General features: G+C 41.6%; 1 protein-coding gene across 3 annotated transcripts in view; it reads left to right on the top strand.

The window, feature by feature from the left end:
• Positions 1–22,306, top strand: part of trps1 (trichorhinophalangeal syndrome I) — a 279,158-nt gene extending 256,852 nt beyond the window's left edge. For all 3 annotated transcript variants that reach the window (XM_059984022.1, XM_059984014.1, XM_059984005.1), the window contains exons 5-6: positions 10,255–10,377; positions 20,252–22,306. In XM_059984022.1, coding sequence (XP_059840005.1) covers positions 10,255–10,377; positions 20,252–21,301 — 1,173 coding nt within the window. In that variant the 3' untranslated portion in view covers positions 21,302–22,306. The remainder of the gene's footprint in view (positions 1–10,254; positions 10,378–20,251) is intronic.
• Positions 22,307–27,629: the final 5,323 nt, after the last annotated feature.

Below are 27,629 nucleotides of genomic sequence, written 5' to 3'. Positions count from 1 at the left end.
AGAGAGCAAGCTGTTGCCCTTGTAGTAGGTGCCCCTCTCCATGAAACCACAGGAACAACAGTGACTGATGCAGCTCAACACCAGCGGCCTCGCGTAGGACCGCCTTAGGGACTCCAGCTCCAGACTCCTTCCCTCAGAGTTTAATCTCAAAGCCTTCACCATGAGTTGGTATAAACGCAAGGCAGCAGAGGTTTGAGATCAGAGTTTTCCTTCCCCGAGCTGAGCTGCCAACCAGAGCTGAAAAGCCCTATCTGCCCAGAGCAACTGGTTTTAAGGCACCAGTAAACCGCCTTTGCCCCTTCTCCTATCAGTAGAAACTGTTATGCCAGGCTTAGCAGTGAAGCCACACGTGAAGGCCAGAGGCTTGGTTGTCAGAGGCTATTTGACATGTATGGTATTCACAGCTTTCCAGAGGTTATGGGAGCTTGTCTCCATTACCACCCCAGGCTTTAACAACATAAGAACAGATTTAGCTGTAGGTCACAATTTAACACATTTGTAACCTGTTGCTACTGAACACCCTCCCTGAATTATGAATACCTAATATACTGACTCCTCTCTGTGTACCAATGAGCTCCCAGAAATATTATTAAATCCAAGTGAAAACCAGGTTTGGGGAAAAACTGCTTAACTGTAACATCCCCCAGGAGTCAGACCCATTGTCTCTAAGAAACACAAACTACCATTTTCACTGCAAGAGGCCACTTTAGAGATTTGCTTTGGAAATTGACATGGAATCGCTTCTACTGTTACTCGTTCAATGAAAGTCAATTAAGCAATGTAAGATTCGCTCTTACTTCAAGCCCAGCAAAACCAGTCACTAAGCATTGGACATCCTGATTCATCTGCACCATGGTGACGAGGCAGGTCAAGAGCAGTAAACAGATGTTCCTGTTAATTGGCTCTCATCAGTACCATTCATTACAATGCTACGCATGCATGGTTAAAATAGTGAGTGATTTTTGTGAACATTGACTAATGGACAAAATCTAATTACGGACATCTGCAGATGTCAATCCTTTCATAGCATGGGTTTGCCCTGTTTGGAAGCTGAGCATTTGTAAAAGTTTGCCCTGAAACAGTACAAATATAACAAGATGCCTCTTACAACAAACCCTTTCTTTTCACCCTACACAGGCACAGTGTTGATAGATTTATATTGCTTTTACTGTACGTAGTTTTCAACCTTGAGGTAGTGGTAGGCATAACGCTATTACAGCACCCGCAACTGGGGTTAAATTCCCATCGCTGCCAGTAAGGAGATTTTATGTTCTCCCTCTATTTTGTTGTCAACAAAATAGAGAGAGTACAGAGGAGATTTACTAGAATGTTACCTGGGTTTCAGCACCTAAGTTACAGAGAAAGGTTGAACAAGTTAGGTCTTTATTCTTTGGAGTGTAGAAGATAATGGGGGGACTTGATAGAGGTATTTAAAATTATGAGGGTGATAGATAAAGTTGATGTGGATAGGCTTTTTCTGTTGAGAGTAGGGGAGATTCAAACAAGAGGATGTGAGTTGAGAGTTAAAGGGCAGAAGTTTAGGGGTAACATGAGGGGAAACTTTTTTACTCAGAGAGCGGTAGCTGTGTGGAACGAGCTTCCGGTAGAAATGGTAGAGGCAGGTTTGATTTCGTCATTTAAAAAAAATTGGATAGGTATATGGACAGGAAAGGAATGGAGGGTTATGGGCTGAGTGCCGGTCAGTGGGACTAGGTGAGAGAAGCGTTCGGCACGGACTAGAAGGGCCGAGATGGCCTGTTTCCGTGCTGTAATCGTTATACGGTTACCACATTGACATTAAACATCTGGATTCTGAACATTGGAGTTTGACAAAAAAAAATCTGACATCTGCTCATATCTTTAAAGATATTGGATTAATATTTCAACATGTCAAACTCAACTCATAAAGCAGAGACATGCACTTTAAGGAGAAAAATTAGGGGAGTGAACCATTCACAAACTAGTCCAAGGTGAAAGGACTTGATGGCTGAAAAATGATACCCAATATCGTAGCCAGATGTTCTGCACCAGTTAGTACAATATATCTTGATAATTTCTTCTGGTGGAGGGGGGAGGTATTTAAATTAGGAAGACATTGGAGCTGATGTAACAAACACTTAAAGAGTGAACCTTGGATCTGATGTTGCTGAGTCACACTTTACTTGTGTTATGACGTGGTACAAGCTAGGCTACAGCAGACAACGGATACCATTTTGCTTCTTCCAGACATAAGTAACATTGGAAAAACAGCAGGGTTGGATTTAGCAGAGTACCCTTCTATTCCATTGCCCTGCCCTGCAGTAAGGAGAGTGCGGCACCTTGAAACAACGTGCCTGGTGACAAATTAAAATAGGCTTTTACTGGGGGAAAGTAAAGACAATCGAAGCTTTCTTCTGCAGCAGCTGCAGCCAGCTAATGAAAGCATAAAACGCAGAAACTGGCAGAGCAGCATATGTATTGGCTTTTGCAGATGGCAATGTAGACAATTTGGTAATTCAACAGGAAGTCACATACGTGAGGTATTTGATGGGGACAGCCTATTACCTCACCAGCCAGTTTAATTACTCTCGAGACCCTTGCTGCCGTCTGATTGGAAATGATGGCATTTTCCCTCCACGTACTTGACTGCTGAACATTGTGTAGGATGCAAGTAACACAAAGCTGTACTGTTGAATCGAAATCTGGTAGTTTTGTTCAAAAAAAACTCAAGGGAAGTTTGGGTTCAAACTGCCAAGATTGTTAGATTATCTTCACAAATCTAAAAAGGATCTGTTTTCCCTTTTGACATCATGAATAATATCACAATATTATTACCGTAAGCACTCAAAATGACTTCATATGAGTTGTTCCACAGCACTGGTGTTTGTGAACAGCATTTTGCACAATGGAATGATTTAAATAGTTTCTGCGTGACATAACTTGTTTGATGATTATTGTGCATTACAGACATTATAAAAGGTTAATTTCCCCAGATCCTGAATACGTTTCAGCAAAATAGCTAATATTGTTGCTTGTGATATGCTAATTTTGCTTTGGCTGCTTGCTCGCTATTGATTTTCTTATAACTCAGAGAAAGGAGGGGCGAGAGTGGGAGACGGTGACCTTTCACATCACTGCCAAGGAAATATGCTTTTTCTATTTGAGAACATGAATTAACACATGAGGAAATGTACTTTGTTGTGACCATCAGAACTAGAATTCTGATGATCGCATCAAAGGTTTAGCATCCGTGGCATATGTCATGAAATTGGTTGTTTTGCAGCAGTGGTACAGTTATCATCATCATAATGTGCCGTGGCATATGGCGTAGGCGATCGTGGCCTTATCCATGACCGTGATTGTTCAAGGCAAACTTTTCTACAGAAGCGGCTTGCTATTGCCTTCTTCTGGGCAGTGTCTTTAAAAGAGAGGTGACCCCAGTCATTATCAATACTGTTCAGAGTTTATCTGCCTGGCGTCAGTGGTTGCATAACCAGGACTTGTGATATGCACCAGCTGCTCATACGACCATCTACCACCTGCTCCCATGGCTTCACATGACCTTGATTTGGTGGGGGGTGGGGGTGGGGGCTAAGCAGGTGCTATACCCTGCCCAAGGGTGACCTACAGGCTAACGGCGGGAAGGAGTATCTTACCCCTCCTTTGGTAGAGATGTATCTCCACTCTGTAATATAGTGCAACAGATTTAAAACAAAAATAAGTTACAACAACAAATGTGTGTGTGTACACGAAGAAGCAATTACCACTGATTTATATGGGAAAATTTTTTGAGCGTTCCCAGACCCAAAAAATAATCTACCAAAACATACCAAATAACACATAAAACCAAAAATAGCCCTCACATACAGTAAAAGCAGGAATTATATGATAAGTACACAGCCTATATAAAGTAGAAATAATGTATGTACAGTGTAGTTTCACTTACCAGAATCGGGAGGATTCAGCCAGAAACCGATTTGTAGAAATGAAATGAGCACGTACATGCCTGTGCAAGGCTTTACAGTCATGGTAGACTTTCTCGGGGTAAACAAGTTTAAAGCAGGCGCCTTTTTTCGTAAAAGCAAAAATCCTCTTCGAATTTCTTCTGGTTAGCAAAAACAGGTACTGATGTAGGTCTTTCGTAAAAGCAAAGTGACGTAAAGTGAAATTTCATAAAGTGGAGGCACACCACGTTACAAAATTGGAGCAACTGCTCATTTGGGACAACTCCTCCAAGAACAAAAACTAATTGAGAAATTGCTTGGATTCCCTTTGCTTATTTGGGACACAGTATCTCTTTATTGGGTCAGAAGATGTTGCCAAACAGATTCTAACTAGCATCAGTCGTGTGCACTTGTGTGGCCATTAGGTGCTACACTGTGCTCAGAGCAAACAGTTTTTTGAATAGTGTCAGTTGCAGGTGTTTATGTTCAAAGGACAGTGATTTTCTTTAGCACTGATAGTTGGCAAGAAATATGCAGTAAGACAGATTCAAGCATTCTGACTTGGAGATGCCAAAGATGGCTGGGAGTGAAAATGTAACAATTTCGCTAATTCAACAAGTTAGAAACTATGAAGAATTTGAAGGTATTGGCAATCATCTTGAATGTTTTAATGAAAATGAAGATTTGGAGGATGTAATCTACACAATATGTACATAAGCCTACAAGAGGAGAGACTGTACTTGATTTGGTATTGGGAAATGAACCTGGTCAGTTGTCAGTTCTCTCGGTGGGAGAGCATTTTGGAGATACTGATCATAATTCTATCTCTGTTACAATAGCGTTGGAGCAAACAAATTAGAAAAGCGGTTAATTGGAGTGAGGGGAATGATGAGGCTATCAGGCAGGAAATTGGAAGCTTAAATTGGTAACAGATGTTCTCAGGGAAAGTTACGGAAGAAATGTGGCAAATGCTCAGGGGATATTTGTGTGGAGTTCTGCATAGGTACATCCCAAAGTGACAGGGAAGTTATAGTAGGGTACAGGAACCGTGGTGTACAAAGGCTATAGTAAATCTAGTCAAGAAGAAAAGAAAAGCTTACAAAAGGTTCAGGGAGCTATGTAATATTAGAAATCTAAAAGATTTTAAGGCTAACAGGAAGGAGCTTAAGAAGGAAATTAGGAGAGCCAAAAGGGGCCATGAGAAGGCCATGGCAGGCAAGATTAAGGAAAACCCCAAGGCATTCTACAAGTATGTGAAGAGCAAGAGGATAAGATGTGAGAGAATAGAACCTTTCAAGTGTGACAGTGGGAAAGTGTGTATGGAACTGGAGGAAATAGCAGAGGTACTTAATGAATACTTCGGTATTTGCTATGGAAAAGGATCTTGGTGATTAGAGTGATGATGTGCAGCGTACTGAAAGGCTTGAGCGTGTAGATATTAAGACAGAGGATGTGCTTTAGCTTTTGGAAAGCATTAAGTTGGATAAGTCGTCAGGACCAGATGAGATATACCCCGAGGGGTGAGGGTGGAGATTACTGAGCCTCTGGCGATGATCTTTGCGTTATCAATCGGGACGGGAGAGGTTCCAGAGGATTGGAGGTTTCCGGATGTTGTTCCTTTATTCAAGAAAGGGAGTAGAGATAGCCGAGGAAATTATAGACCAGGGAGAAGATCCTGAGAGGCAGGATTTATGAACATTTGGAGAGGTATAATATGATTAGGAGTAGTTAGCATGGCTTTGTCAAGGGCAGGTTGTGCCTTACAAGCCTGATTGAATTTTTTGAGGATGTGACTAAGCACATTGATGAAAGAAGAGCATTGGATGTAGTGTATAAGGATTTCAGCAAAGCATTTGATAAGGTATCCCATGCAAGGCTTATTGAGAAAGTAAGGAGGCATGGGATCCAAGGGGACATTGCTTTGTGGATCCAGAACTGGCTTGCCCACAGAAGGCAAAGAGTGGTTGTAGATGGGTCAAATTCTGCATGGAGTTTGGAGACCGGTGGTGTGCCTCAGGGATCTGTTCTGGGACCCACTCACTTCGTGATTTTTATAAATAACCTGGATGAGGAAGTGGAGGGATGGGTTAGTAAGTTTGCTGATGTCACAAAAATTGGGGGTGTTGTGGATAGTGTGGAAGGCTGTCAGAGGTTATGGCAAGACATTGATAGGATGCAAAACTGGGCTGATATGTGGCAGGTGCAGTTCAACCCAGATAAGTGTGAGGTGGTTCATTTTGGTAAGTCAAATATGACGGTAGAATATATGGTATCAGTGGTGAGACTCTTGGCAGTGTGGAGGATCAGAGGGATCTTGGGGTCCGAGTCCACAGGATGCTCAAAGCAGCTGCACAGGTTGACTCTGTAGTTAAGAAGGCATATGGTGTATTGGCCTTCATCGATCGTGGAATTGAATTTAGGAGCCAAGAGATAATTTTCCAGCTATATGGGACCCTGGTCAGATCCCACTTGGAGTACTGTGCTCACTTCTGGTCACCTCACTACAGGAAGGATGTGGAAGCCATAGAAAGGGTACAGAGGAGATTTACAAGGATGTTGCCTGGATTGAGGAGCATGCCTTATGAAAACAGGTTGAGTGAACTCGGCCTTTTCTCCTTGGAGTGATGGAGAATGAGAGGTGACCTGATAGAGGTGTATAAGGTGATGAAGGCATTGATCGTGTGGATAGTCAGAGGCTTTTTCCCAGTGCTGAAATGGCTGCCACAAGACGGCAAATGTTTAAGGTGCTGGGGAGAAGGTACAGAGAAGATGTCAGGGGTAAGTTCTTTTACGCAGAGAGTGGTGAATGTGTAGAATGGGCTACCGGCAACAGTGGTGGAGGCGGATACGATAGGGTCTTTTAAGAGACTTTTGGATAGGTACATGGAGCTTAGAAAAATAGAGGGCTGTGGGTAACCCTCGTAATTTCTAAGGTAGGGACATGTTCAGCACCGCATTGTGGGCTGAAAGGTCTATATTGTGCTGTAGGTTTTCTATGTTTCTAATCATCAATAAGATTATAGGAAGGTAACCATTATCTGCACTGACTTTGTTCATTACATGTAGTGGATGAAGGCCTCTGTTGATAACATTAGAAACTAATGCACAGTTTTATAGTACTGTAGTACTATTGGTATTTGTTCTGTATAATATATAATTTGTTACTCAGTTTGTCTTATTTATACCATTTTAACTACTTCTATGAAACTTTGGCTGATTGGGGAAGCCACTTAATTGGGCCAAAATGTACAGGTCCTGATATGTTCCAATTCATTGTATAAGAACTTAAGTAGGTGGTGCAAAATGAGAGCAAAGAAAATAGTGAGGTAGTGTTCATGGGTTGGTTCATTATCCATTCAGAAATCTGATGACAGAGGAAGAAGCTGTTCCTAAAATTTGGTTCCATCAATTATTGGTTGGATTAAAAATGATCAAGCTGGAAACTAGAACTAGTGCTTTTTCTATTTAAGGATTAAAACAAAATACACTGAGATTTCAGTTATATTGTACAGTTAATGCTGGCAAAATCCTTGCCTTTTCATTGCTAGCTTAAGTAACTGATGGTGGACAAGCCAATACTGTGATGTAGGGAGAGGCTGGAAGAATGAGGTGGGAACTGCGAGGTGCATTCTTGTTCTGAAAGGGGAATTGTGAGACCAACTTTTCAGCTGTTTATTGCTAACTGAAAATATTTCTTGAGTCGTGTTAAATTATTGCAGTCATTTCTTGTTTTATGGCTGTGCAGTCTACCATACTCATGGCTTTTGGCCACGTTCATTTTCCTTGTATCAGTGATTAATGGACATTGTTGAATGGTGGGGTGAACAAGCATCAGCAAATGCAAGATTGTAATTAGTTTAGCTGACGAATCTTTCAATGGCACTTGCATCTGGATGGAAAAATTACTCAATAGGGAACTGGCTGCTCACCAGGTTTTCTCTATAATACACTGTGAATCGCCAGATGAATCAAGTGCTTTTTTTGTTCCAAGAAACTGCTTGAGTCTTGAAGACAGAAATTTCCCTACAAAAGCCTTCCACTTTGAATATACCAAAATGCAATTATTAGAATTGTATTTTCTTTGGGCATTTTTGGTGGGCATTCTGTTTGTTAAGAAAGCCATCTAAAATTTTTAAATTTTAAGGTTTATATTTTTGAGAGGTTATTAACTAATTTCTATTAAAGAAGTCTAAAAGATTGCAATCCTTAGTTATTCTTTTGAAGATTTGTGTACATGTTTAAATGAAGAAAAAAATCTGTTCCTGTTTTGTGAAGTTGGCAGCAGAGGGTTACATAACCCAAGGTCTAACCTAATCCAGCTCAGTTTTCACCAACATGGCTCTCACCATTTGGAACTCCCAGCACTGGCGAACTACGAGCGTTGTAGTATTGAATCTTCCTTTGTACTTGTGTATTTTTAATGCTTGTCTTAATCTACCACACTGTTTAGTTTCTGTTATAATGAACTTCTACCGAAGTTCATATCTGTCTACTAATTCCACTCACAAAGAAAGGTAAATAATGCTGGTACATTTTTTTTTAACTCTTAAAGATTTGCCTAAGGAATGAAGCATATATACAGGAAGTGAATGGAGAAGTGCTTTGGAGAAGCCTTTGGATTTCAGTGTTTATATTTGTTCTTCTAGCTAGTTTTATCATGGGAAATATGATACAAAAGATTTATTATTTAGTGATACAACGTGGAACTAGTCCTTACAGCCCAACAAGCTGCACTGTCCAACAACCTACCTATTTCAACCAAACCTAATCACGGGACAATTCACAATGACTAATTAACCCACTAAACAGTATGTCTTTGGACAGTTGGAGGAAACCACATGGTCAAAAGGAGAAATGTGCAAAATCCCCACAGACAGCATCAGAATTGAACACTGAACACCAATGCTTCCGCTATAAGTTAATAAAATATCTATACTCTTTGTGCCAATCACAGTTGACATCATTGACGCAATGAAGTTCACCAGATGTCATCATCAAGCAGACAATTCAATGCTATGGATAAAGTTATAAGTTATACAGGTGAAAAGATTTTAAGAGGCACAGACTGAGTGGACAGCCACAGGGGCTCCTTCCCAGGGAGGAAATGGCTAATACAAAGGGACGTGACTTTAAGGAATTGGCTGGAAAGTATAGGTGGGATGTCAGAGGTAACTTCCTACACAGAGAGCGGTGGGTCTGTGGAACACCCTTCAGGGTGGTGTTGGCGTCAGATACGTTAGGGACATTTACAAGATGCTTGCAGAGGGACATGGATGAAAGAGAAACGGAGTGGAAGGCTTAGATTGATTTTGAGGGTAGGTTAAAGGGTTGGCACAATATCATGGGCCAAAGGGCTTGCTGAGCTCCTCCAGTATTTTGTGTGCATTGTTTTGTTTTCCAGCATCTGTAGGTCTTCTCTTGTCAGTTAATATGAACCCATTTTTGATCAAAATTGTTGAGTCACTTAAAGTTGCTGATTTCAATCTTCCCTTCCGGCAGCCCTCAGTACTCCTCAAACGTGTGCCTCCTTTGATCCTTGAATGGCAGAGAGTTAGTTTTAGGGACTTGCCCCTGTATTTATGTATTTAATAATTAGCGTTACAGCGCGGAACAGGCCCTCCTGGCGCAATGTGCCGCATTGCCCGGCAACCCACCTGTGTATGATGATCAATACAATTCAATCTTGGTGAAACAGAAGGTCAAAGCTGAAACTGGATATTCAACCAATAGGGGTTGTGCTTACTCACAGATACCCACAGAACAGTGACTGAGTAAGTTTGAATTGGATGAGACTCCAGGAATTATGCTAACAATATTCAGGAATTACTCTCTACTTGGTACTAACATTGGAAAGCTTCATTCAGGCTCCCAATTTCATTTGTAACCTTTAATAATTGAATGTTCCAAGAGCTCTCCTACACTTCAAGCATAGAGGTCTGACAGATAATTGAAATAATATGAAATAAAGTATTTTCCTGCCATCTGTGCTTAAATTCCCTTCGGCTGAAATCCCTTTTCTCCTATGTTGATGGAGGGCCATTAATTCAAAATTAGTTTCAAATGGTGAAAGTTTCAAAACATGTAGTAAATTAGTGCCATCATCTTGATAAGATTTCATATATTGTCCTAACAATTACCTTACTTGTTTTCTATGCTTGATTTATCACTGCTTTATTGTAATAGTTTTCAATTGTTGTGATTACTTATCATTAAAACTGAGTTTATCTGGAGTAATTTGTTTTCTTAAATATTTCTGGAGACAAAGCTTTTGTGTTGATTTACACTAACCTTTCAGATCACGTGATAAAGCTTTGACCTTTTGCCATTTCAGAGACGAAGAGGTTCGGGAGTCTTCTGTGCCAACTGCCTAACGACCAAGACATCTCTGTGGCGAAAGAATGCAAATGGTGGATATGTCTGCAATGCCTGCGGCCTGTATCAGAAACTGCATTCGGTAGGAAGGATCTTTCCTCTTCCTTCTTGTTCACCAAAATGTTGTGAATATTGGCCAAAGTGACAGGGTTCATTAATAAGGGTGTCAAAGGTTATGGGGAGAAAGCAGAGGAATGGAGTTGAGAGGGATAATAAATCGGCCATGGTAGAATGTTGGACCAGCCTCACTGAGCTAAGTGCCCTAATTCTTCTCCTATGTCTTATGGTCATATGGCTCTGATTATTCAGATCCAGTGCTTCACTTGCAATTAATTTCCTTAAAAGTCAGATACAGCACTTAAAGCTTATAGAGTAGTGTCTGCTGTGAGTATGTTTTGAGTATGTCTGGTATGCTTTTGGTATAGATAACCTCGTATGTGTGCTATTGTACTTGTTGCCTTTAATTGGAATGAAAAGATAGCTGGAATGTAAAATCACACAGATGGACATTTAATATTTTATTCTTCTGTGCTTATTTAGCAATACAGCGTGAAGTGCCACCCCAGCAAGCCCTGATAACCCCAATTTAACCCTAACCTAATCGGGATTGCTGGGCAGCATGGGCGAAGAACTAGAAAGGCCTATTCTTCTGTAGTTCCATAAATAAATAAATAACTCACGGAGAAATTTATAATGACCAATTAACCTACCCAATACATCTTTGGGCTGTGGGAGGAAACCAGAACACCCAGGGAAATCCCACACGTTCCGTGAGGAGGACGCAGAAACTCTGAATTGAGCTCTGGACTCCAACGCCTCAAACCATGTAACCGTAGGCCAGGTGCTGTTGGAGGCCATTACCTTTTAAACACATTTAATGATGTGTATACAGCAGTGCATCAGTCGCTACGACTTGTGGATGTAGAAAGTGTTGAGTTTTTGTGTGATGATTTAATGTTCATAGTGAATGTCTTCTGTTCTGTAGATATTTGCTAATACTATTTCTATAATCAACAAATGTCAAAGAGTGAGTTTGTGTATAATACATTTGCATATGTATGTTAGTGTTGGCATGTGGCCTAGTGGGCAAGGCATCAGACTAGTAACCTGAAGGTCACTGGTTCGAGCCTCAGCTGAGGCAGCGTGTTTGTGTCCTTGAGCAAGGCTCTTAACAACACATTACTCTGCGACGTCACCGGTACCAAGCTGCTTGGGTCCTAGTGCCCTTCCCTTGGACAACATCGGTGGCGTAGAGAAGGGAAGGCTGCAGCTTGGGCAACTGCTGGTCTCCCATACAACCCTGCCCAGGCCTGCGCCCCGGAAACTCCAGGCGCAGATGCATGGTCTCTCGAGACTAACGGATGCCACCAACATGTATGTTATGGCCAAGATCAGCTCGCCCTCAGATTCAGATTCATTCACTTACCACATATACATTGAAGCACACAGTGAAATGCTTCATTTGCATTAAAAAGCAACACAACCTTGAGGATGTGCTGGGGGGCAGCCCGCAAGTGTTACTTCCAGCGTCAACATACCATGGCCACAACGTTCAGCAGAACAGCAAAAACACAGTAAGTCAGAACACAGCAAACAACAGCAAAACAAACACCTTTCTTCACTCCCACTCACCCACCCCACCCCGCGCACAGATAGTCCTCCGACTCCAGGACAGGCTTCCAATGTCCAGTTGGCTTTCATCTTTCAGACTTCCAGTCAATCTTCAGTATTGTGCCCAGACTAGACAGTGGAGGGATAGTAAACTCCAGGCGTCCAGCTCTAGGTTTGCCAGCTCACCTGCCCTCAAGCCACTGCTCATGTGGATATCTGTTCCTGGGAACCACCAATGTAGGACCCACAGAAGCCATTTTCTTTATGTCCATGCTGCTGACCTTCGAGTACAAAACCAAGCCCTAGACTGCGGCCTGACCTCTTCACTCCCCTTCATCTCTGTCCCCTCAATCCATACTGACCTCTAACTCCCATCTCTGCTCCCAAAACCGTCCCTACAAACCTAAAGAAACTGTTGTCTGAGCCATAACCTCACAGCTCAGCACCATCTTGACCAGAAACCCACATGTCATCCTGAAATAGATTCGATGAAATTATGTATATTTATAGATATTATAAACGGCACAGTTTGTTAGCAGACTCCTGTCCCAGCCTTGATTTGCCTCCCTCTCTCAGGGGGATAGAAGCAGCCCTCAAGCCTGGTGATACATTCTTACGGGCTTCTGTATCTTTTGCCTGATGGGAGCAGGCAGAGGAGAGAATGTCCCGTTTGGGTCAGGTCTTTAATTACGCTGGCTTGCTTGTGGAGGCAGTGAGAGGTATAGACAGTACATGAAGGGGAGGCTGGTTCCTGTGATGCACAGAGATATGTTCCACAGCTCTCTGCAATTTCTCAGGGTCAGGTGCAGAGCTGAGATGCATCCTGACAGGCCAAGTTTTGAACGATGATTAGTGGACATTCGGTTTCTCCGCATTGCCATTGTCATGGGGGTGGGGGGTCTCCACTTATTTCAGTCTCTGTGCCTCTTTTAGCAGAGTTGACACATTATCTCAACTATTTTCCATCTTTTACGAGAAGTATCTTGTTTACACTCAGTGACTACTTCATCGGGTACCTCCTGTGCCTAATAAAGTGGCCATTCATTGTATGCTCATGCGCTTCTCTGTAGCCCATTCACTTCAAGGTTCAACATGCTGTGCATTCAGGGATGTTCTTCTGCCCACCACTGTTGCAAAGTGTGATTATTTGAATTGATGTGGCCTTCTTGTCAGCTCTAATCAGTCCAGCCATTCTCTCTTGCCCCCTCTCAGAAGCAAGGTATTTTTTTCCCTCAGAATTGCCACTCTGTGAATATTTTGCTTTGTTTTTCATACCATTTTCTGAAAACTCTAGAGACCGCTGTGTCTGAAAATCCCAGGAGGCCAGCAGTTTCTGAGATACTCAAACCACCCTGTCTGGCACCAACAGTCATTCCATCAAATCACATTTCATTCCCATTCTGTTGTTTGGTCTGAGCAACAACTGAATATCTTGACCATGTCTGCGTGCTTTTATGCATTGAGTTGCTGCCACTTGATTAGCTGATGAGATGCTTGCATTATCGAGCAGGTGTACCAAATAGAGAGACAACTAAGTGTGGAATATGCTGAATTTATTGGAAATATTGAGGCCTAATGATGAAATTATATCACAATTGATACCTGTTTACTAACTTTAGTTGTAAAATTTGAATGGGTACTTGTATTGTAATATTTATTTCAAATCGTATAATCTGAAATAGTTTTATTTTGGTTTCGGCCCACAAAATTCTTTGGAAAATCAAACATGGGGGCATTTCAAATCATTTTAAAAGAACTGCTTTTAATTGACAGTACATACTTGTTTAGGTTTTTTTTTCTTAATTAACAGTATTACAAGCACAATAAGCAAACAAACAGATGGAAGCACCATTGGGATTTATATTTTTGGAGTGTTCACTTTCACTTGTAGCAGGACCTTTTCCATTTCCTCGTTAAACTACTGGACAATGTCTGATAAATGAACACAGTGTATTAATGATACAAAGATCTGGGGCAACATTTTGTACTGCGTAGTGTTGGCATGTTTCATGCTGAACAATGCAGCAGAAAGATGCCATTGTTAAAGTATTTCTTAACCTGTACATCAGTGCAGGAAAAAACCCCATACAACTCTTGACTGATTCCCCACTGACCCATTCCATATGTATCCTAGTCTTGTTGTTAATTCATTTTGTGTTTTTCCCTCTCCTTTGGGTCATTTTTAGGAGCTGTTGATCTAGTTGCCATTACTATCAGTGGGAAGATGAATTCTGCTGGAAAGAGGAACACAAGAACACTTCTCCTGATCTTCCCATCCACCTCCCTCTGCCGCCCTCCCTTTCTTCCATGTTCCTTTGTCCTGTCCTAACAGATTACCTCCTCTTCAGCCCTTCTGCTTTTCCATCTATCATCTTTCAGCTTCTTCATTCAACCTCCCCACCCATTCACCTTCTCACTCACCTGTCACCTGCCAGCTTGTACTCCACCCCTCCCCTACCTTCTTATTCAAAGACAAAAGTCAAAGTAAATTTACTAACAAAGTACATAAATGCCACCATATGCTACCTTGAGGTTCATTTTCTTGCAGGTGTTAACAGGAAAACAATGAAATACATAGAAATAGAGTTGAAATGAAATAGAATTTATGAAAAACTATACATAAGCTAAGACTGACAAACAACCGACGTGCAAAAGAAAGCAAATTATGCAAAAATAAATAAATTGATAAATAGTATTCTGGCTTCTTCCTCATTCCTTTGCAATTCCACTGAAGGGTTCCAGCCCATAATGTCGACTATTTACCCCCCTCCATAGATGCTGCCTGACTTGCTGAGTTCCTCCGGCATTTTGTGTGTGTTCCTCACAATTTCCAGCATCTGAGAATCTCTTGTGCTTACACTGAAGCACTCCATGTTCCAGAGAAATTATTTGTGGCATTTGCTGCCACATTTCCATTTCAGTAAGATGCTTGCACAGTGATCTCTATCCTTGTGTTTGATATAATTCCCTTTTCTGTAATTCTTTAGTTAAACACAAGGACAGAGGTTATGGTATTATCTCATAAACAATCACTAAATGTTGAGTGATTGAGTTGAATAAACAATCACACAATTATGAAGAAAACACAATTAAAATTAGCCTGCTAATCCCTTGGAAACATCTTCAACTGATAGGAGTGGAAGAATACCACACATTTGCTCTACTCTACTGAGGTGGAGGAAGGAAGCACATTTCCATTTTGTGACAAATTGCTTGCATCTGTTCCAGAAGCATTCCATTACAAGTTGCTCGGCCAAGGTGAACATAGAACATAAAACATAGGATAGTACAACACATTACATACAGGCCCTTTGGCCCACAATGTTGTGCTGACCCTCAAACCTGGCCTCACATTATAACCCCCACCTTAAATTCCTCCATATACCTGTCTAGTAGTCTCGTAAACTTCACTAGTGTGTCTGCCTCCACTACTGACTCAGGCAATGCTTTCCACTCACCAACCACTCTCTGAGTGAAAAACCTTCCTCTAATATCCCCCTTGAACTTCCCTCCCCTTAACTTAAAGCCATGTCCTCTTGAACTGAGCAGTGGTGCCCTGGGGAAGAGGCACTGGCTGTCCACTCTGTCTATTCCTCTTAATATCTTGTACACCTCTAACATGTCTCCTCTCATCCTCCTTCTCTCCAAAGAGTAAAGCCCTAGCTCCCTTAAACTCTGATCATAATCCATACCCTCTAAACCAGGCAGCATCCTGGTAAATCTCCTCTGTACCCTTTACAATGCTTCCATATCCTTCCTATAGTGAGGCGACCAGAACTGGACGCAGTACTCCAAGTGTGGTCTAACTAGAGTTTTATAGAGCTGCATCATTACATCGCGTCTCTTAAACTCTGTCCCTCGACTTATGAAAGCTAACACCCCATAAGCTTCCTTAACTACCCTATCTACCTGTGAGGCAACTTTCAGGGATCTGTGGATATGTACCCCCAGATCCCTCTGCTCCTCCACACTACCAAGTATCCTGCCATTTACTTTGCACTCTGCCTTGGAGTTTGTCCTTCCAAAGTGTACCACCTCACACTTCTCTGGGTTGAACTCCATCTGCCACTTCTCAGCTCACTTCTGCATCCTATCAATGTCTCTCTGCAATCTTCGACAATCCTCTACACTATCTACAACACCACCAACCTTTGTGTCATCTGCAAACTTGCCAACCCACCTATCTATCCCCACATCCAGGTTGTTAATAAAAATCATGAAAAGTAGAGGTCCCAGAACAGATCCTTGTGGGACACCACTAGTCACAACCCTCCAAACTGAATGTACTTTCTCCACCATGACCCTCTGCCTTCTGCAGGCAAGCCAATTCTGAATCCACCTGGTCAAACTTCCCTGGATCCCATGCCTTCTGACTTTCTGAATAAGCCTACCGTGTGGAACCTTGTCAAATGCCTTACTAAAATCCATGTAGATCACATCCACTGCACTACCCTCATCTATATGCCTGGTCACCTCCTCAAAGAACTCTATCAGGGTTGTTAGGCATGATCTGCCCTTCACAAAGCCATGCTGACTGTCCCTGATCAGACCATGATTCTCTAAATGTCCATAGATCCTATCTCTAAGAATCTTTTCCAACAGCTTTCCCACCACAGATGTAAGACTCACTGGTCTATAATTACCCGGACTATCCCTACTACCTGTTTTGAACAAGTGGACAACATTCGCCTCCCTCCAATCCTCTGGTACCATTCCTGTGGACAACGAGGACATAAAGATCCTAGCCAGAGGTTCAGTAATCTCTTCCCTTGCCTCATGGAGCAGCCTGGGGAATATTCCGTCAGGCCCCGGGGACTTATCCATCCTAATGTATTTTAACAATTCCAACACCTCCTCTCCCTTAACATTAACATGCTCCAGAACATCAACCTCTCTCATATTGTCCTCACCATCATCAAGTTCCCTCTCATTGGTGAATACCGAAGAGAAGTATTCATTGAGGACCTCGCTCACTTCCACAGCCTCCAGGCACATCTTCCCACTTTTATCTCTAATCAGTCCTAACTTCACTCCTGTCATCCTGAAATTCCTTTCTATAAGCCATCTCTGAGGTAGCTTGAAATATTTTATTTTTTAATTATTTTATCTCATGATAACAGTGTGGAACAGGCCTTAGCACCCCACCAAGCCGTGCTGCCCAGCTACCCACCAACGAGATAACTTCACTGAACTTCACTTGTCCAATTGTTGAGTTGTTCCTACAGCTGATGGGCTATTCTTTTTTAATTTGCGCAGTTTGTTGTTTTCTGCAGTGCGGTTGAACACCCCATTTGGGCGGTCTTTCATTAATTATGCAATAGTTATTATTCTATAGATTTATTCTACTATTTATAGAATAATTCTATAATTCTATAGATTCTATAGATTGAGTATGCCCAAAAGTAAATGAATCTCACGGTTGTATATAGTGATATATATGTACTTTGATAATAAATTTGCTTTGAGCTTTAAATTTAATCCTAGCCTAATCATGGGACAATTTACAGTGACCAATTAACCTACTGACAGTACATCGTTGGACTGTGGAAGGAAACCCACACACTTCACTGGAATGACATACGAGCTTTCTTACAGAGGGCACCGGAATTGAACTCCAAACTCCGACACCCTGAGCTGTAATAACGTTGCACTGGCCACTGCACCTCCACAGTACTTTAGGACAAGAAGTGCCAGAAGGATGGTGCAGAAAGGTTACATTTCAAGCAACACACACACAATGCTGGAGAAACTCAGCAGGCCAGGCAGCATCTATGGAAAAGAGTGAACAGTTGACATTTTGGGTCGAGACCCTTCATCAGGACATTTTACATTTCACATTGTTTGTTTGAGATCATAAGAGCATAAGGCATAGAAGAATTAGGCCATTCGACCCATTGAGACATCTCCACTGTTCTATCATGGCGGATTTATTCTCTCAATGCCATTGTCCCGTCTTCTCTCTATAAGAGATGACCATACAAAATTACAAGGCTTGAATCTCGTCAAATTCAAAGTAAATTTACTCTCCATACATATATGTCACCTAAAACTACCTTGAGATTCATTTTCTTGCAGACATTTACAGAAAAGATTTAAGAAATACAATGGAACTTATGAAAAGCAATACATAAAAGAGTGAAAAACAATTAGTGCATAAGAAGACAAATTGTGCAAATTAAAAGAACTAAAGTAATATTGGCAATCTGAGTTGTAAAGGATCCTTGAAAATGAGTTGTAGGTTTCAGAATCAGTTTAGGGTTGTGGTACATGAAGTTGTGCGTGCCGGTTCAGGAGCCTGTTCATTGATTGGTAATATCTGTTCTTGAGCATGGTGTTGTGGGACCTAAGGCTGCTGTACCTCCTTTCTGATGGCAGTAGCGAGAAAAGAGCATTGCCTGGATGGGAGGGTTCTTGATAAAGGATGTTGCTTTTTTGTGGCATTTGTCCATGTAAAAATGCTCAATGGTGGGCAGGGCTTTGCCTATGATGGTCTGGACTCCTCAGGGAACACTCGTGCAAAGCCAAGAGAAAAGACCTACGTGCCTACTAATGTAGCTATTTTTGCCCTCTTGGAAGCCCAGACACATCACTCCTGGGTATTCAAAAGACTGCTTCAGGTGCTCAGCTGTAGTAGAGAGGCAAATCAATTCTAATTTACTCAGTTAAAATACATCTCAATTACTGCACCCTCAGAAATGTAGAGTAAATTCCTGTTCTCCCCCCCCCCCCCCACCACACTTAAGTAAAGCAAGTAATTAAATTGCAGATTCGTAAAATGTAATCTATTAGATTGGAATTTTAGTTCTGATATTATATTCCTTATGTACTGTCACTAATCTATCCATTAACTCGCAGTGAGGCAGTTTTTATTTTAAACAGATGAGCAAAAATGAACTCTTAATTAAATCAGAGAAACCTGCACTTGCTGAAAATCTGGAATAAAGAAGCAGAAGATGACCGATGATGTGCACCTGTAATTTTCAGGTCGAACACCTCATCAACTGAAGCATTCTCTCTCTCTCTCTCTCTCTCTCTCTCTCTCTCTCCCTCTCCCTCTCCCTCTCCCTCTCCCTCTCCCTCTCCCTCTCCCACTCCCACTCCCACTCCCACTCCCACTCCCACTCCCACTCCCACTCCCACTCCCTCTCCCTCTCTCTCCCCCTCTCTCTCTCTCCCCCTCTCTCTCTCTCCCCCTCTCTCTCTCTCCCCCTCTCTCTCTCTCCCCCTCTCTCTCTCCCTCTCTCTCTCTCTCTCCCTCTCTCTCTCTCTCCCTCTCTCTCTCTCTCCCTCTCTCTCTCTCTCTCTCCCTCTCTCCCCCTCTCTCTCTCAAGTTGTTGGCTGACCTACTGAACATCTCCAGGAATTCCTCTTTCTTGTAAATCTTCAATATTTGATGTACAAAATAATAATGTTTGGGGAACAATTATGGATGTTTAATTCTTATGTTTTGGGTTTGAATATACTTAAGTGCCTCCCTGAATTCAGTAATCATGACCAATTACTATAAGACATTGGAGCAGATTTAGGCCATTTGGCCCTTTGAGTCTGCTCCGCCATTCAACCATGGCTGATTTATTTTCCCTCTCAACCCCATTCCCCTGTCTTCTCTCCCCATAACTGTTGAGGCCCTTACTAATTAAGTACCTATCAACCTCCGCTTTAAATATACACAGTGAATTGGTCTCCACAGCCATCTGTAGCAATATATTCCAGAAATTCACCATCCTCTGGCTAAAGAAATTCCTCCTCATCTCTGTACCAAAGAGAAATCCTTGTATTCTGAGACTGTGCCCTCTGCTCCTAGACTCTCCCATTATTACAAGCATCTAGGTCTTTCAATATTTGGTAGGATTCAGTGAGATCCCATGCACCCCCCCCCCCCCCCCCGGCCCCCAGATCTTTTCAATATCCAGTGAGTACAGACCCAGCGGTGTCAGTAAACTCCAGTAAGACCAGGCCTAAAGCCATCTGGGACGCCTTAATAGTGCGCTGGATAGCTGTTGGGAGTTTTTTTTTGTTGCTGCTGTCCCGCCATGACTGTAGGTATCCTTCAGTTCCCTCCCACATTCTAAAGATATACGGTTAGCACCGGCGGGTTTGGAGCCGGAAGCATGGTGACTCAAGTTCAGCACAATCCTCACTGCTTTGATTAGACACCAATGAGGCTTTTCACTGCATGCTTCAATGGTCACATGACAAATGAAACTAATCTTTCTTAATAATCTTTTAAAAGCTTTTTATATGTTAACCTTTTTATTACCCTCTTACAGGTCACAATTTAAGAAAAAAAGAGCACTAGTTGTGAAAACGTAAGTTAAGATCTGTTTTATTTTTCTCTTTTCTAGACTCCAAGGCCTTTAAATATCATAAAGCAAAGTAACGGGGAGCAGATCATTCGAAGGCGGACCAGAAAGCGGCTTAACCCTGAGGTGCTGCAGACAGAGCAGGTGAACAAGCAGCAGAGAGTGAGCAATGACGAGCAAGCAAGCGACGGCTCGGTTGAGCGGAAAGTGGAGGAGCATCCTTCCGACGGCCAGCCGCGGGAGCTGCAGCCATCCAACCTGAGCAAGCTGGACCTGTACGGTTCCGTGGGTAAACCGCTCCAGGGCCAGCCCGCGCTGGTGGTTAGCCGGGTGGTAGATCTTAACGGGAGAATGCAGCCTCTTCATATTCCAGTCAAGAGCCCTCAGGAAAGCGGTGTTGACCCAGGAAATTGTTTGCCGGTTTCAGAAGGGAAGGGAGGTTCAGAACGTGGGAGTCCAATTGAAAAATACCTTAGACCTACCAAGCACCCAAATTACTCGCCTCCAGGTAGCCCTATTGAAAAGTACCAGTATCCCCTGTTTGGCTTTCAATTTCTGCATAGTGATTCGCAAAATGAAGCTGATTGGCTGAGGTTCTGGAGTAAATATAAATTATCAGTCGCTGGGAACCAACACTACCATATGTCTGGACTATCAAATCCTTGCCAAAACTTTGTGCCTTATCCTGCCTTTAACCTGCCTCCGACTTTCTCATCCCTTGGATCTGATAATGACATTCCTCTAGATCTGGCCACGAAGCATTCCAGATCAGGACCAGCTGCAAATGGCACCGCGAAGGACAAAGTCAATGCACCGGTGACCGCCGCGGAGGAAAGTGAAGAAAATGCGGTAAAAACGCCGGACAAAGTTGACCGAGGCACTCAAGATGAATCACTGACAAAGTGCGTTCATTGCAGCATTCTCTTTATGGATGAGGTGATGTACGCTTTGCATATGAGCTGCCACGGGGAAGGAGGGCCTTTCCAGTGCAGCCTATGCCAGCATTTCTGTACGGACAAGTATGACTTCATGACGCACATTCAGAGGGGCCTGCATCGAAATGTGCAATCCGATAAAAAATTGCAAACCTGAGGAATAGAACTTTTAGTACTGTAACACAACGAGTACATGTTGCATTTTAGAATTTGGGAGAACAATCAGAATATTATTTTTCTAAAAAAGAGTAAATGTTAAACATTTGAAAATGATGGTGCCTGACGCATTGTATAATTTTTTTCTATAAAGTATGCAACAAAAATATTGCATTATGCTTTAGAGTCAGAATACTGATTCTTTTCTAGCTGTTTACATGTGCAAATGTAGCAAAAGAAGAAATGAAGCACCTATTTCAATTTCATTAGAATTTTTTTTTCTCTTTCACATAGTAGCCCCGAATACCATCATGAAATAAATATGGTTGCTGCAAATGCAATGTATGGATGAAAAGTAGATGGACGTATTTTCATGCTTAAATAGGGGGAAAAAAAGAGGGTAGCACTATGCATTCCACTTAATTAATATTAATGTACTTTGTGTTATCTATCAAGGCTCTTAATTCATATTGTTAAGCTTGAAAAGACTATATGCACATTTGTTAATTGCTTTTCAATATTATGTTTCAAGTGAAACACTTTGGAATTTGATGGTTCTTATCAAATAATGTTGGATTCGCTATCTTCTGCTGGTTTTGTTTATTTTTTTTTCCATTGCATCATACATCAGTCTTATAATGAAATACAGTCTTGCTTCAGTACAGAGGCAGTGTTTCCAAGAGCTTACAAAGCATTAAACTAATTTTAGAAGTCTGGAAATAGATCATAGCTTTTACAATTTTCTTTAGCTTTTCAAATCTGACAATATTATTCGATGATGCCTCCCAGTAAATAAATGATCCAAATCTGAAGGAAGCAAAAGGAACCATTGCCTCTGACTTGAAAACAACTGGGACTTGTTCCCAACTTTCATCATGCATGTAATTTTGTGATGTTTTTTTTTAAATCACACCTACACATTCTTTCTGTATCTTCCATGAAAACTATTTCAGACAGAAATGAGGTCATTTACATCTAAACTTGAATAATAAAGTTTTACCAAAAGTATTAAGTGAAGTTTTCTGATACAGTGACAATCTATTTTTGGGCCCTTTGTGAATTGTGTTTCTGAATTTGGACACACAAAATTTCTTTTGAATTCCATCAATAAATAGTAAACATATGCACAGAAACGTAGGTATACACAATTATTGAGGGAAAACCTGGGTGTGTTTTAGTGGTTGTAACTCTCTTAGACTGAAATATGTGTTATAGCTGTGCTTTTGATGTTCAGACTACAAGCTGTAACCAACACCCAGTTTCTCAGTGCAACAGCAGTTAATACACTATTAATTTAACAAGCACTTTCATACTCTGAAGAACTGCAGTTGCTGTTGGCATATGTTAGAAATTCACTGATGCCAGGAGGCCCAAATTTATTATTTTCCACCGTCAGTATTTTCCATTTGAAGCTGGTTATTCTTCAAAGCCTCTAAGTGAAATTCAACACATCCTGATATGTAGCCACCAAGGGTTGTGCGGCAACAGATCAACTGCTTTCCAAGAGTCTCATTAGTGCAGTCACAGCTGAGCCGATTACAACAGAATCTACAATCGTCACCATTATCACTGCCTGCAGGAGGATGCTGTTGACAGATGCAGATGTTCCAGGGGTTAAACAGCTCTTTGTCACAGAGTAGCTAAACAACCAAGAAAACTGCTGCTCACAGGTTCCCAACACTTCCCCGGACATGTTTTTTCCATGAGTTTTTTTTGGCAAATTTGATACTGCAGTGTTTGTATAGTTAATAAGTATATTAAAAAGAAACAATTTTTACAATTGCTTCACAAGTTAAGCATCACAAAGGTGAAACCATTTGAGCACCGAAGGACTTTGTCGCCCTTTTGCCTGTTCTGTAATGGCATCATTTGTATAAAATCTGCCTGTTTTCACAGGAAATGGAAAACTAAAACAGAAACTTTGGGAAAGTTTTGTTCATCTGCATAGATGCTGCCTGTTCTGCTGAGCTTCTCCTACATTTTGTGTGTGTTGCTCCAGAAATTTTGAGAGCTCTTTTGCATTTTTTATGCAGTAAGCAATATGCAAATGAGCTAAAGAATAGCTTAAAAGCACAAGAGATTCTACAAATACTGAAAATCCACAGTGATGAAGAGTCTCGGCCTGGAACATTGACTGTTTATACCATTCCATAGATGCTGTTTGATCTGCTGAGTTCCTCCAGCATTTTGTGTCTGTTTTAAGATCAAATCTCATGAACACAATTACAAATTACTGTATAAAAAAAAGTGATTCATTTCCATAATATACAACGCTGAAAAAAAATGAGGTTTCTCGAGACGGTGGAATCTTGAGCAGATACTCTTTGTTAAGCATTTTAGAATGGTATTCAGTGGAATTAATACAGCTGCAGTGAACAGGGGTCAGTTCCGAGCTTTGGTACTGTCTGTGAGGAGCTTACATGTTTCCTCTGTGACCTCGGTGGATTTCCTCCAGGTCTGGAGTTCCCAACCTTTTTTATGCTATGGAGCCTTAGTATGAACTGATGGGTCCGTGGATTGCAGATTGGGAACTCCTACTCGAGGATGTTGCAACAAGATGGGTTAAGGTAATGTGCAGGGATGGATAGTTTGCAGATAGTGTCCAATCAACCTAAAAGCATGGCTTCCTTTTGCACAACAGGGGACCGGAGTTGTTTGGCATACAGAGACAAGATAAGGACGCATATAAAGATAACACGTACTAATGGTCAGTTATCTTACAAATTGTGAAGTACTATTGGCCCTTAAATTCCTTGCTACCCATCACACCGCTGGTGTTTAGGGCAGCAATGAAGGTCCTCCACCATCTCCACCTTTTGAAGGGCTTCCTTCAAATTGTCAGTAGCTTCCTCTCGGTTTTCACCACTGTCAGTCATACAAGTCCCAGGTGGAGACTCAGGAATGCTGTCGCACACAGATATAGAAGGACTGTTCATTGCTGTTTCTGTAACAATTTTGTTTGACCACTCAGGGTTGGTAGCCCTGAATTAAACCCCTGAACCTAGAGGACTGGTGGACCACTCTTAGTCTGACCTCTACCCTTTGACCTGTTTGGCATGGGTAACCCTGCCAAGAGGCAAAGCACAAGGCCCTGACTCCAGCCAACACAGCTCTCTGGGTCATTGAGGCGGGCAAGCCTCCAAACTCTAAGAGAAGGTTGTGGTCCTCTGGAGTATTGGCCTTTAACATGTTGGTTCTTTCGGCTATTGATACGGGTCCACAATCCCTTATCCGAAATTCTGAAATCCAAAAGCTCCGAAAACTGAAGTTTTTTTCACCTACAGCTGACGTCACTCAGGTGTGACGTGGCAGCACTAGCAGAGGCTGCCAAACGTCAGTTGCGGCTCAGCGCTCGTACTGGTTACACGTGCATTTGCTGTTCACTGATATTTTGTGTTCACTGTTGACTTTGTGTTTAATTTCACTATGAAAATGTCAAAAAGAGCTGCAGATACCCCTAAGGGTAACAATGAGAAAAAGAGAAGGAAGCATCTATCATTATCAATAGCACAGTACTGTACTCTCAAACACAACACACACAAAGTGCTGGAGGAACTCAGCAGGTCAGGCAGCATCTATGGAAATTAATATATACTCAATGTTTTGGACTGAGTTCTTCCTTCAGAGCTGTAGTATAGAAGTGTGATTGGTCACACAAATAAAGAGTTTGAACATGCGCAAGGTTACCAGTCAGTCAGTATCCATATCCAACTAGACAATTATTTGTAAAAATGGCATTACTATGTTCAGACTTCAGTACGGTGTGGTGACAGGAGCCATGCTGTTCTTCTTGAAATAAAGTGTGTTTGAGGAGTGAGTGTGAGTTTTCAGAGTCCGGTTAATTGGCAGTGACACTCCTGTTTCTTCCTGCAGGTTGGTAAGTTACTTAGCCACTAAAAGTTGCCCTGGTGTGGTAGAATTTGGGGCATTTGCTGCAAATGTGGGGGTGAACATGATGAATGTAAATGGGCGTTAGAGGGTTGACATCAACTCATTAGGTAAAAGGGCATGTATGCACACTCTATACCTCGGTCACTTTAATGCTATGGTCCTTGATAACTCTGCACATTCTTGAGCACCCATTGAGTTACAGGCATCTCCAGTCCCTGGTAAACAAAGAAAACAGCATGGGAGAGAATTGAAGTTGGTTGTGTCCAGGTGTAAGGCAGACTTGTAGAATTCATTGTTCTTCATGTGTTCCGAACTCAGAACATAGCAGCATATCCAACTTGTCTTCAGCTCTGGAAGATTAGGTTTAGTCATAGAATACTTAAGCACAGGAACAGGTGTTTCAGCCCATCTAATCCTTGTAGAACAGTTACTGTGCCTAGTCCCATTGACCAGCACCTGGGCCTTGGCTGTCTATGCCCCTTCAATCTAAAAATGTACCCAAATTTCTCAAGTGTTGTAATTGAACCTGCATCTACCACTTCTGGTGGCAGTTCATTCTACACTCTCACCACCCTCTGAGTCTCGTTCCCCCTCATGTTCCCCTTAAACATTTCAACTTCACCTTTACCCCATGACCTCTAGTTCTAATCTCACACAACCTCAGCAGGAAAAGTCTGCTTGTGTAATCTCCATCTATAGCCCCTACCATCACTTTGTGTACCTCCATCAAATCTCCCTTCGTTCTCCTACACTCCGTGAACTAAAGTCCTAACCTATTCAGCCCTTCCCTGTAACTCATGTCCTCACGTCTTGATAACATCCTTGTAAATCTTCTCTGCACTCTTTCAAACTTACTGATAACTTTCCTGTAGGTAGATAACCAGAACTGCACTCAATACTCCAAAGGTCTTGTACAACTTCAACGTAACATCCCAACTCCCTGCACTCAATACTTTGATTTTCTTGTGTTTGTTTCGATCCTTTGTTTAGTTGACTTAGTGGGACATGATTTTGGAAATGGACCTCAATCCACATGGAGCTTATAAACCAAGGATGAAATTCTGCCTTGGTTCTGCCAACCTAGAATAAAATTGTCCAAAAATATTTCAGTTTCTCTGAAGAGAAAAATATATGAATAATGTCAAACACTATGTTTACAAAAAAAAAGCAATTTGGTAAGGAGAGACAGATTCAAACTAATCCAAGGTTACTCTATGATTGATATCAATGTTCCACACAGAATGACCAATGAATGGAGCAGAATTCCAGGAGTATTGGAAGTGAAAAATCAGAATTTTAAAAGCAAATGGATGGAATTTGACATGAAAGAATTAAAATTGGCCAATTGGTGTTTTGATCTGAGAAACAGAGATGACTCTGTTTCTATTATATTTTATCATTAAACATCAGGCAGTCACCCAGCAGATAATTACTAATTACAAGTATCTCTCTGAGTTAATATTCACATGGTGTCATAAAAATAATGAACGTTAAGATTTTGAACGTCAGGGTTTGATGTACTGATAACCAGCATTTCAAACGGAGTCAGCAGCTCTTAGGCATGTATCAGTAACCATGAAATTATTTCTGCAGTCTTCTAGACAAAAATATACCAGGCTTCAAAGAGCTGACACTATCATTTGTTTTCCATATTTACCTGGGTGAGTGGCCTTTTCAAACTGTGATTAATAATTTCAAGAGCTCGTATCTTATCAAGTATTTTAACACTGACCTTAAAGTCATTGGAAGATGATAGATATACTTTTACAAATATACTGGAGTAGGTTATAAAATTGCAACAGAATAAAATAATGTGTTTTGTCCACTAAACATTGTATGAAAAGAGGATTTAAACTCGGCCAAGTAGATGGAAAAGGCAGGGTGTCAGAACCAGAGGGGAGGGTCAATCTGGTTCTGCTTGCTGCTCGGTGATATTTACCCTGTTCTTTGCTGCACTGAGGCTGAGGCCGAGGCTTACTTCACCTGCTTTGTGCTTCGTGTCTGCAGGCTCCGTGACATTTACTCTGCTATGTGCTGAACTGAGGCAGTGGCTGTGGGCCTGCTCTGGGCTTTGTGTCTGAGGACTTGTTTTCATTCTAAATGCTGTTTGGTTACTTTTATTTTTTGCAGGATTTGTTTATTGTTTTAGTTTCCATCCCCTCCCATCCTCTTCCCCCCTTCCTTCCCCTCCTTACCACTTTGGCTGTTCGTCAGCCTGCAAAGGAACAAATCTCAAGGTTCTATAATGTATACAGACTATGATCATGTACTTTGGACTTTGAATATACTCTCTTGATCCCACTTGAAATTTATTCTGAAACTCAAGATTATGTTCCCATGAGGCATATTACTTTTAAATCTATGCCAAAAACCTGGTGTTCCTCTTAATACTGACAGTGATTACTTTATCTCATTGCTTATTTGTCATCAACTTCATG

The sequence above is a fragment of the Hypanus sabinus genome, chromosome 1 (genome assembly GCF_030144855.1).
Source record: "Hypanus sabinus isolate sHypSab1 chromosome 1, sHypSab1.hap1, whole genome shotgun sequence".
In the NCBI taxonomy this organism is placed as follows: domain Eukaryota; kingdom Metazoa; phylum Chordata; class Chondrichthyes; order Myliobatiformes; family Dasyatidae; genus Hypanus; species Hypanus sabinus.
The sequence above is the reverse complement of the archived record's forward strand: the minus strand, read 5'-3'. Positions and strand labels throughout refer to the sequence as shown.